At 54.4% G+C, this 11,175-nt stretch overlaps 1 protein-coding gene across 2 annotated transcripts in view; it reads right to left on the bottom strand.

Annotated features, from left to right (window-relative positions):
• Positions 1-2,745: 2,745 nt before the first annotated feature.
• Positions 2,746-11,175, bottom strand: part of SPSB1 (splA/ryanodine receptor domain and SOCS box containing 1) — a 75,823-nt gene continuing 67,393 nt past the window's right edge. For both annotated transcript variants that reach the window (XM_064363718.1, XM_012473716.2), the window contains exon 3: positions 2,746-3,188. In XM_064363718.1, the coding sequence (XP_064219788.1) occupies positions 3,061-3,188 (128 nt within the window). In that variant the 3' untranslated portion in view covers positions 2,746-3,060. The remainder of the gene's footprint in view (positions 3,189-11,175) is intronic.

Here is an 11,175-nt window from a genome sequence, read left to right as displayed (position 1 = left end):
CTTCCCAGGTGCTGCTGATGTGTGTAGTCTGAGGACAGCTGGTCAGGAGCCTCTTAGAGAAAGGGACAGGGGACTGTGAGCCCAGGGATCTTGGGCTCTCAGGCCAGGCACTTTTCACAGCACTATCAGATCCCAGCACACACTGATAATGAAGTGTCCGCACCGCAAGCTAAATGTGCTCTTGCTAATTCTTTGGAAACTAGCCGTGACATGTGATCACATCTTAGTAAATTTCTTTCTTTTTTTTTTTTTTTGAGACAAAGTCTTGCTCTGTTGCCCAGACTGGAGTGCAATGGCACGATCTTGGCTCACTGCAACCTCCGCCTCCCAGGTTCAAGCAATTCTCCTGCCTCAGCCTCCCGAGTAGTTGGGACTACAGGCACCCACCACCACACCTGGCTAATTTTTATATTTTTAGTAGAGACAGGGTTTTGCCATGTTGGTCAGGCTGGTCTCAAACTCCTGACCTCAGGTGATCCACCTGCCTCAGCCTCCCAAAGTGCTAGGATTACAGGCGTGAGCCACCTCATCCAGCCTTAGTCAATTTCTTTTTGTCATTTTATCACCTAATGATCCTCTAACTAAGCCAGAGTTTCCTGTCCTTTCTGTTGGGGGCTCTGCCCACGTGGCCAGCAGAGTAAGTTCACTCAGCAATGGTTCAGCAAACATCACCGTGCATTCGGCCCCAGGGGACCCAAAGACGAATGAGGGACCTGCTCCTTCCCCGAGAGCCTGGACTCTGAGGATGCCTACAATAGCCTCACACTCTGCTCCTAAAAAGCGCACGGTCAACTCAAGTTCTACAACCCCACAAGCCAACCTGATCCGCTCATGAATGTGCAGATCACTTTCTGTTAGTTCAGTGAGTTTCTGCAGCTTGGGCTGCCAAGCTTAGGAACCTCTGCAATGCGGATGAGGACATTCTGGGGTCGTCCCTCTAGGACTTTCCTCCTCCTCTGTCTGGGGCTTCACCTGGCATCCCAACCTCTGCCAAGGGGTGGCAGGAGTCGGCCCACCATCTGCTGAAAACTGTGGGCCGTGGAGCTGGCTGGACTAAGTGGAGGCGGGGGCGGTCAGTCACGCCTCTTTGCCCTCCCCTGAGGCACAAACGAGGAACTCCAAAGTGGTTTGATATTTTAACAAACGTTCCTTTATTAGGTTACTATTATCAACCATCATAAAATAGAACGGGAGTTTCAAAACTGTACAAGCCACAAGGCTCTGGGCTGGTAGGAAAGAAGTGGGGGGTCGAGGGTCCCAGGGCGTCATGAGGTGGGAGATGCAGAGAGAGCTCAAGTCACCCAGAGTCCGTGGGGACAGCTGGGTCAAGGCCATAAGCTGGGATCTGTACAAGTGAAACATTCATCAGAATGTGACCCACCTCAAACAGGAGGGAGGAGAACCTTTAAAAGTCTTACAGGTAAGGTCCCCTGCCCCCCCAAAATAAAAAAACTCTCAGAATAATAAGGGAGTAATATACATTTCTTGCCCAGTCTTGGCACCAATATTGTGCTTTAAAAAATATACTCCACTGGAAGATTTACTTAAAAAACGGTACCCTACAGCAGCTGTTTAAAACAATTCTTACAGACAAATATATATATATGTGTATATATATTAAACATTTTAAACAAATAAAGTCATCTATTGTACCTGTGCAGAAATGAACCAAAGTTAGACTCTCAGAGAGTTAACTTTAAGCTCAAAGAAATGGCGAAGGTGGTGGCAGGTGCTGGGCATGCTACATGGAGGGGCTGCAGGGACAGGGCACCCCTCTCTTGCCGGCAGTCGAGTCACCCCTCTTGAGGCTCTGGGAGGGGTTGGGCTGAACTGGGGCTGTTTCCCTGGGCCTGGAGCCCCGGCAGGGGTGCTGAGCAGAGACCCGTGCTGGCTTCTGTGAGGCTCGACTCTGCTCCTGGCCTCCCTGTCCCGCCCTGCCCCCGGCTTCTCAGGGAATGGAGATGCGCTCGCCCTCCCTTCTTGGTTCTGGGGGTCCTCTGGCACGCCCAGAGCTTCTGAGGATGCACTTCGGAAATGTCAGCGAGAAAAGCAAAAGCAAAATCAAACCCACACCAAAAGACCCAGAGAAGACTAAAGAAATGCAGCCATGTGCAAAGACGTCTGAGCCCAGGAGGTAAGTGGCTACCTGGAGAGGCAGGGGAACTGCCACAGCACTTCCAGATGGGCCCCGAGGACACCCAGATTGCATGTGAGGCTCCTTCTCCCTGAGGGGCCTGCTGGGGAACTTGGAGCAGAGCCCCCTGGAAACTGCAGGGCAAGGGGCCCAAAGACACACTTGTGCCTGGGCACGTGTGCACATGCGCCTCAAGCATGGCCCACACATCCCAGGGATGGGAGGAAAGTCACAGAACAGCCAGAGAGAGGTGACTGAAACAACGTTTCCTTTCAAGATGGAATAAATAAATGGCTTTTGTTATTGTTAAAAGAATAAATACAGGGTACGGGGCACCGACGGCTGGGATGGATGCTGGGTGCTTATTTGCCTGCGGACGGTCCTTGGTTTCTGCCTTGGTGTCCATGGTGAGTTTCTGGCGTCCTGAGCTTTATCTGCCGCGGCAAGCCCCGACTGGGCTGGGCACCTGTGGCCGGGCACCAGCCTTGTCTAAGCACCTCTTAGTACCCCTGGCATCTGCTCTCAGAGCTGTGGTACCCCCTGCCACCTCCACCACCCTGGAAGCCCCAGGTGGCTGCAGCCTTCTCCTGGAGATGTGGGGAGCACCCGTCCCACCCTGAGAGCAGATCGGAGCTCAATGTAGGACTTTCGTAGTTTATTCTCTGTCTTTTTTCAGGGAGGGGTGGTATATGGACGGCACTCAGGGACGCTGCCTTCTGCCGGTGTTGGGAAGGGGGAAGGAGGAGTCTGTTTTGGAATAGGTCCTTGTCCCATGGAGGCAGCCACGGAGGATGAGGGGAAGACCAGGGACCTCTGTCTATGGCTGTGAATGCCGGTCCCAGGTGCAGGGTGTGGCGGCCCCAGCAGCGGGCGGCTCAGTGAGGTGGCACCAGGTGGTTGTCGAGCTGGCGGTCTGACGGCGAACATCACTGGTAGAGGAGGTAGGCCTTGAGGGAAGCCGGCAGCGGCAGCGTATGGATCTCCCCCAGGCGCTCCTTCCCCAGGGCCAGGCGCACCGAGCGACGGCACAAATCCATGAGCGGCAGCGGCTCGGCTGGGGAGATAGAGGGAGAAACGCAGGTTAGCGCAGCGTGGTGGGTGTTCAGAAAATGACGCTAACCATGGTGGCAACATTATCACTCATTAGTATTCATTCAAATCAGTAAAGAAACAATTCTTTGGGAAGCCAAGGTGGGTGGATCACGAGGTCAGGAGTTCGAGACCAAGCCTGGACAGCATGGTGAAACCTCATCTCTACTAAAGATACAGAAATATTAGCCGGGCGTGGTGGCATGTGCCTGTAATCCCAGCTACTTGGCAGGCTGAGGCAGGAGAATTGCTTGAACCTGGGAGGCGGAGGTTGCAGTGAGCAGAGATAGCGCCACTTCACTCCAGCCTGGATGGGGAGAGACTCCGTCTCAGAAACAAACAAACAAACAAACAAACCAATTAAAAATGCAATGCTTTGATTTTCATTTTAAATTTAGCATGTGAATAGCCACCACCGGGAGCCCACCCTGAGCTGGGCACCTGGGCAAGCCCTCTGCTAACATTCATTTAATCCTCACTGTGGTTTCTTATGAACGACTGAATAGTCACAGAGACACCATTACCTTCATACCCATTTTACAGATGAGGAAACTGAGGGACAGAGTCTAAATGACTTGCCAGGGGTTGCCCTGCTGGCAGGAGATAGAGCTAGGATTCGAACCCAGGCCATCCCTGCTTTTCCCCACTGGTAACTGCCTGTCCCGGCAAGCAGCTGCATTGGGGCCTGTCGGTCAGAGCACGTGGGAGCCAGCTCTTCCCGGCACGCACCCCCAGCACCAGACCCCACGCAGTCTTCAGGAAGGGAATCATTTTCTGTTACCAGCTCCTCTCAGATACTCTTCTCACATCTGTTTTAAAGCTGAAGACCAGCTGGGCATGGTGGCTCATACCTGTAATCCCAGCACTTTGGGAAGCCGAGGTAGGCGGATCACTTGAGGCCAGGAGTTCAAGATCAGCCTGGCCAACATGGTGAAACCCTGTCTCTACCAAAAATGCACAAATTAGCTGGGCACAGTGGCTCATGCCCGTAGTCCCAGCTACTTGAGAGTCTGAGGCAGGAGAATCACTTGAACCCAAGAGGTGGAGGCTGCAGTGGGCTGAGATCACACCACCGCACTCCAGCCTGGGTGACAGAGTGAGATTCTGTCCAAAAAAAAAAAAAAAGAGTTGAGGATACACAGGAACAGAGAGGACACCCAGTGTGCCAAGGTTGAAGGCTGGGACCTGAATGCAGGCAGCCTGGGCCCAGCGTCCATGCCCTTCGCCACTACCTGTGCTGCAAATGAAGACATGACAAACCCAGGTCCTGAATCACACGTGACAGGCCTGGCTGGCCCCACGGTCTGAAGGTGTCGTTTCTGTACCACACGGAGCCAGAGTAACCCTGGGTATCTGTGCTTCTGTCTGTCTGACAGTGAGGCTGAGGGCCCAGGCCAAGCTCAGGCCTCGGGAAACTGGAAATGCCAGCCCAGCTGCAGCTGATCCCCAGAGCTGCCTGGGCCTTCTCCCTGCCACTGCCCCAGGCACATGGGGCCCTCTCACAGCCAGGGAACGTGGGCAGAGCTGGTCAGGCCCCAGGGTTACAGAGCGCTTCCAGCTGCAGCCTTCAGGGCACCTCCGTGCTGTGTTCCCAGAGCGCCTGGCCTTGCCCTCTTACAAAGGAGGCTGTGTTCATTCAGCTGCATCTCAGATGAGCTGTCTGCTCCAGATCTCAGGAGTCTGAAACTCATGCCTTCCAAGGCTTCTGAGCGTTGGGAGGCTGCGTGGGGGTGGGGGTGGAGGGTGCGTAGCAGGCCCTGCTCACCCCAGAGCAGACCCCTCCTGCTTTCTTTCCTGAAACCAGGTGCGAGTGAGCACACATGGACCTTCGTGGGGCCAGCCACGCCGTTCTGCAGATGGAAAGCCCTGAGGCCAATGGACCTGCAGCTTTATCCATGGTCTCCTCTTGACTTTGAGACTCCTTTGTGAGCAAAATAAAGTCAGCCCCCAAAACAAAGAAAACCCACAAAACTCCATCCTACCAGTAAAAAGTGGATTAAAGTTCCTTAATATTCACCAATGTGTTTCAAAAATACGAAAATCAATGACTGAAGACCAAATGCTATGGGTGGGGCATGGCAAAATGGAGAGAGGCTGCTTATGGGTGCAGGGTTTCCTTTTGGGGTGATGAAAATGTTCTAAAATTGTGATGGTTGCCCAGATTTCACCACATGAGAGGCCACGAATTGGATACTTTAACGGGTGAATTGTATGGTATATGAATTACAGCTCAATAAAGCTGTTATAAAATAAAAGAATGAACCTTAAGTTTGATAATGAACCGGGACGGGCGGATCAGCTGAGGTCCGGAGTTCGAGACCAGCCTGGCCAACATGGTGAAACCCTATCTCTACTAAAAACTTATTAAACCCTAAACTTTAAAAGAAGAGGGACCAGGCCAGGCACAGTGGCTCACACCTGTAATCCCAGTACTCTGGGAAGCCAAGGAGGGAAGACTGCTTGAGCCCAGGAGTTTTGAGATTAGCCTGAGAAACATAGGGAGACCTTATCTCCCTATGTTACAAAAAATAAAAATTAGCTGGGGCAGGGGGCAGGTGGTGCGTGTATCTGTGGTCCTGGCTATTTGGGAAACTGAGGTGAGAGGATCAGTTGAGCCCAGGAGGTCAAGGCTGCAGCGAGCTTTGATCACACCACTGTATTCCAGCCTGGGCAACAGAAACTTTGTCTCAAAAATGAAAAAAGGCAGGCTGGGCGCAGTGGCTCATGCCTGTAATCCCAGTACTTTGGGAGGCCAAGGTGGGCAGATCACCTGGGGTCAGAAGTTCGAGACCAGCCTGGCCAATATGGTGAAACCCTGTCTCTACTAAAAATAATAAAAAATTAGCCAGGCGTGGTGGCAGGTGCCTGTAATCCCAGCTACTCGGGAGGCTGAGGCAGGAGAATCACTCGAACCTGGGAGGTAGAGGCTACGGTGACCCAAGACTGTACCACTGCACTCCGGCCTGGGTGACAGAGTGAGACTCCATTTCAGAAAAACAAACCAACAAAAAACAAAACAAAACCCAAAACTGAAAAAAGAAAGAAAAAAACAAAAGAGGAGGGATCACTGCTCTTTACCCGCCATGGACAGTCACAGCTTCTGACAGGGAAGGGAAATGGTCAGTGCTTTTCATGGAGAATTTTGAAATGGAGCCTTTCGTGGACAGTTTAGGATGATTAAGAGGAGCTCTGCTTGGTGACAGAAGGAAGAACAAAATAACCGGTATTCTTTAAGGTCAAGGATCCCACAATCCCTTGTGGATGGGGTGGGACTGGGTTCCACCCACCCAGTCGCTCACTGTGTTGGGTTTCCCTCGGGTAAAGCACCCACCCTGGCCACTCCAGACCCTGCCCCGAAGCCTGACCTGGAGCAGATCCCACCGTGTGCCTGGACTTGTTTCCCCATCTGTAAGATACGGAATCCAGACCAGATTCTCCAAAAAGCCCCATGCAGCCAAGATCCCAAAGGCCAGAGTGATTACTGCAGCTCTCGGCCTGACCGGGCTATCGGGAGTGGGGAATTTGGGGGTGTGCTCTCTTCCCTGCTCAGAAGCTCTCCTGCATCTGGCCTTCATCGGGGCTGCCCTGAGCTCCCTCCTTGAGGATGGGGCTTAGCCCCCGCCGGAAGGTGGAGCGGCTCTCCCTGGAGGCTGGAAGGCACTTGAGAAAGCTCCGAGAGACACTGACTGTGGCCGGAGAGCCCTACCAGGCCGCGGCAGCGAGGGCTGAGGGGGAGTTCCCATCACTACCCTCTTGGTGTAAAGTGTTTCAAATCAACTCATGAAGAAGTATTTCTAGGCTGGACGCGGTGGCTCATGGCTGTGATCCCAGCACTTTGGGAGGCCGAGGTGGGTGATCACCTGAGGTCAGGAGTTCCAGACCAGCCTGGCCAACATGGCGAAACCCCATTTCTACTAAAAATACAAAAATTAGCCGGGTGTGGTGGTGCACGTCTGCACCAGCTACTTTGGAGTTTGAGGCAGAAGGACTGCTGGAACCCAGGAGGTGGAGGTTGCAGTGAGCCGAGGTTGCGCCACTGCATTCCAGCCTGGGCGACAGAACAAGACTGTCTCCAAAAAAAAGAAAAAAAAAGTTTCTAAACCACAGAGGCCCACAGAGCCCCCAGTTCCATCCAGCGCCTTATTTTGGGTGGCTGACACTGTAGCCCCAGCCCCAGCCATGGCCTGTGGGGTACCAGCCCTGTGCCTGGTGGGGACTGTGACCTACAGATGGGAAGATGGGCTCGGGGAGGTGAGTGGCTACAGAAGCGGCAGCGAATGGCTGCAGCGATGCCTTATGAGCTGAAAATAGGAGCAGCGTCACCCAGGCATCCTGTGAATGGGTCTATTCTCTGGGGCCTCAAGCACATAAGCAGGTCACGCCTCCTTGCTCTTGCAGGAGAAAACTGATGGCGCAGAGGACCCCGGTCTAACCGCTTTTCAAAGACCAAGAATGCACAGCCCCCATTTCAGCTGGTTACTACCAGGACTAGGGAGTTCTCCCCAACCTCCACACTCTTGACTGGGGGCTGCTGGCTTTGCACTCAGTTCCGGCCACAAACCCAGGTGCCTGCTGAAATCCACCGAGGGGGTGGGCACCCGTCCCGTGGCCTGGGGCCTCCGGCTGCTGGGCCCATCCCCGGGAAGCTTAAGCGCGCATTCATTTAAATAATTTCTATGAATGAGAGAGTGCAATGCTGAATGAGCAGCAAACAAATCAGGAAGTCAATCAGGTGCTATTTCTGGGAGCAGAAGGCTGAGGAACTGGACGAGACGGTACACCAGCTTTGACAGTTCTGTGGTAACGGCTACCTGGGGGCCAACATGGACACGCACGGCCCCAGAGCCCCGACCCACGGCTGTCTCGCCGTTCCCTGAGAGATTTCAACCCAACTCAAGCCTGAAGAGGTGGTGCTGTGCCCGGTTCACAGGCTGAATGAATGAGCTGCAGAGCGATGAGGTCAAGGAAAAACGTGCCGCCTGGGAGAACACGCTGGCTTCCGCAATGTCCTCACCGATGGCTGTCATGGCTCCTGTGGCTGGCCTTGCAAGAGGCTTGTGGGAACCATGCTACAGGACATGGATTCTAGAATGTCAGGTCGGGGTGGCCATCATAGGTTGTGTGTGTGTGTTTTCCTGTACATTAAGCAGTTCTTTTTTTTTTTTTTTTTTTTTGAGACAGAGTCTCACCCTGCCGCCAGACTGGAGTGCAGTGGCGTGATCTTGTCTCACTGCAACCTCCACTTCCCGGGTTCAAGCGATTCTCCTTCTTCAGCCTCCCAAGTAGCTGGGACTACAGGTGTGTGCCACCACATCTAGCTAATTTTTCTATTTTCAGTAGGGAAGGGATTTCACCATGTTGGCCAGGATGGTCTCGATCTCTTAACCTCATGATCTGCCTGCCTCGGCCTCCCAAAGTGCTGGGATTACAGGCGTGAGCCACCGCGCCTGGCCATTAAGTAGTTCTTACGAAAGAGCAGAGCCAAACAAAACATGGAGCCTTTGTCCTTGTCAACTGGGGAAGGATGGCTGAGATCCATCTAAGTGATCAGACACCCTTGGTTCCCTACCCCCCACCCCCACCGACTCTGAGAGCCTGCGGTCCTCATATGACCAGACTTCCTGGAGGGGGTGGGGAATAGCATCTGAAACAACCCCTCTCCCACATAGGAAGGAAGGAAGCCCCTGGTGTGGGGGGGTATCAGTCTCCTGATGAGTAGCTCCCCGAAGAGCCAGGCTGGAGTGGAGTGCGGGAAGGAGGCACCTGGGAGGAGGCGCGGATCTTGAGGAAAAGAGCTGACTTTCCCTGAACCTTCAACCACGACAAACCACACCAAACCCATCTGGGAGCTGTTAAAGAAAATTCTAAAATGCAGAACTGCATGGAAGATGCCTCCTCAGTGGGAGACGTCTTTAAAGCAGTGGGCGTGGGGCCAGAGGACCCACGAGGTCAGGGGCGCTCCCTGGACTGTCTGCCCACCTGTTTCTTGCAGACAGGACTTTCTGCATCTCCAGGGAGGGTGGCGGGCAGGTCTGGGGTCAGGCCAGGCCCCATCTCCCCACTCAACAATGGCCATCTCCACTCTTGCCCCAGGAAAGACAGGGAGGGTGACCCAGCAGCCTCTCTGGCTGCATCCTCAGCACAAGGCCTTGAGTCCAGGGCCTGTGGCCCCAGCTGGCTAGACAGTGGAGAGGCCACACAGGGAAACATTGAGACCTCACCGTCCCTGCTTCCACCCAACCATGGCCCTAGCTCCAGCATGGAAGCAGGGACTCTGCTGGGGGGTCTGCCTGGCATGCAGCAAAGAGGCCACGGGAACAGTGGGCTGGGAGATCCCTGGGAAGGCACATGCAGGGCAACTGCCTGAGCTGCCCTACAAACAAACAGCTGCCCTCACTGAAGTCGGATCTGGGTGTCGGGGGTGAGCACCGATGCCTCTCCAGACTTCCGGGGAGCGGAACTACCTCCACCTCCGAGACGGAGACAGCAAAGCCCCAGATCAGCCTGATACCAAGAAAACAGATCCGGCCGGGCACCATGGTTTAAGCCTGTGATCCCAGCACTTTGGGAGACAGAGGCAGGTGGATCACTTGAGCCCAGGAGTTTGAGACCAGCCTAGGCAATATAGTGAGACCCCGATCTCTCTAAAAAAAAAAAAGATGACAAATCCAGCCAGGCCTGGCCAGAACCTCCACCTGACATGCTCTGCTCCCAGGAGGATCCTGGGATTTGGTCTCACCAGGACACCCCCCTTCTTTAGGTGCCTTGGAAGGCAAAGCCAGCTCTCCTGGGACAGGGGACTTGGGTGGCCTCTGACCTTACCATGGGCACCCCAGCATCGGTGTGGGTGGCGCGAGGGGAGGGAGCACTGGGTTCATCTGTCACCCGCCTCCCAGGTGGTGGCACAGGGAGAGGAAGGCCTCGTGGAGATGGTCTACACTGGCTGCCTCCACATCTGGAGTGGGTTGAACAGTGTCCCCCAATTCACATTCGCCCGGAACCTCAGAGTGGAGCCTTATCTGGAAACAGGGCCTTTGCAGATGTACTGTGTTATGATGAGGACATACTGGATGGGGACGGGGGGGCCTGATTCCAATGGCTGGTGTCCTTCTAAGGAGAGGAAGGGGCACAGAGACACACACGCAGATGGACCACCCTTGAGCAAACAGAGGCAGGGACTCAGGAAGGCATCTATAGACGCAGGGATGCCAAGGATTCCTGGCAGTCCCCAGGAGCAAGGGGTGGGCTCCGCCTCAGAGCTTGGAGGCAGCCGAGCCTGCTGTCATTCTGATTGCAGACACCTGGCCTCAGCGCTTCTGCTGTTTTAATGGGTCCTGCTCCTGGTCACGTGTTCAGCAGCCCTGGACACGAACACCCCGTCCATGTTCCTCCAGCCACTCCATCAGGCTCCCCCTGGCCCCTGGACTCAGATGACTCTCATCAGGGTCAACTGTGAATTCCTTGTTGCCAAAGCTGATGGACAGCTCTTAGCCATCCACGTTCTTGACCTGCTGCTACTTTGCCCTTCTGAAAGCCCCTTCCTCACCTGGCATCCAGGACACCAATCTACTGGGTCCCCTCAGCCCCCGCCCTCCTCGCCTCTAAGCAGGGCTCAGGCTCAGCCCTCTTCTCCTCGCTCTCTAGCCCCCACTCACGGTGACCTCGCCAGGGTGGCAACTCTAAAGCTGTCTATGCGTGGACAATTCCCTGACTCACGGCTTTCCCAGACTCTAGGCTTGCAGGGCTGCCGGGATGTCGAAGAAGATGCTCAAATTTAACATCTGCTCCTCCTTCGGGCTTTCCCATCTCGGGTCAGCAGCCCCCGCCTTCCACCTGCTCAACCCAAACACCTGCAGTCACCTTGACATTTCCCTTTCTCGTCACATCCAATCCATGGATGAGCCTGTTCCAGAGTCCCAGGACTGGGCCAGCCCTCTCCATCTCTGCAACTT

This window comes from Aotus nancymaae, unplaced genomic scaffold (genome assembly GCF_030222135.1).
Source record: "Aotus nancymaae isolate 86718 unplaced genomic scaffold, 86718_ANA_hifiasm-v0.15.2.pri h1tg000053l, whole genome shotgun sequence".
Lineage (NCBI taxonomy): Eukaryota > Metazoa > Chordata > Mammalia > Primates > Aotidae > Aotus > Aotus nancymaae.
Note: the sequence above shows the minus strand (reverse complement) of the source record. Positions and strands in the feature narration are given on the sequence as shown.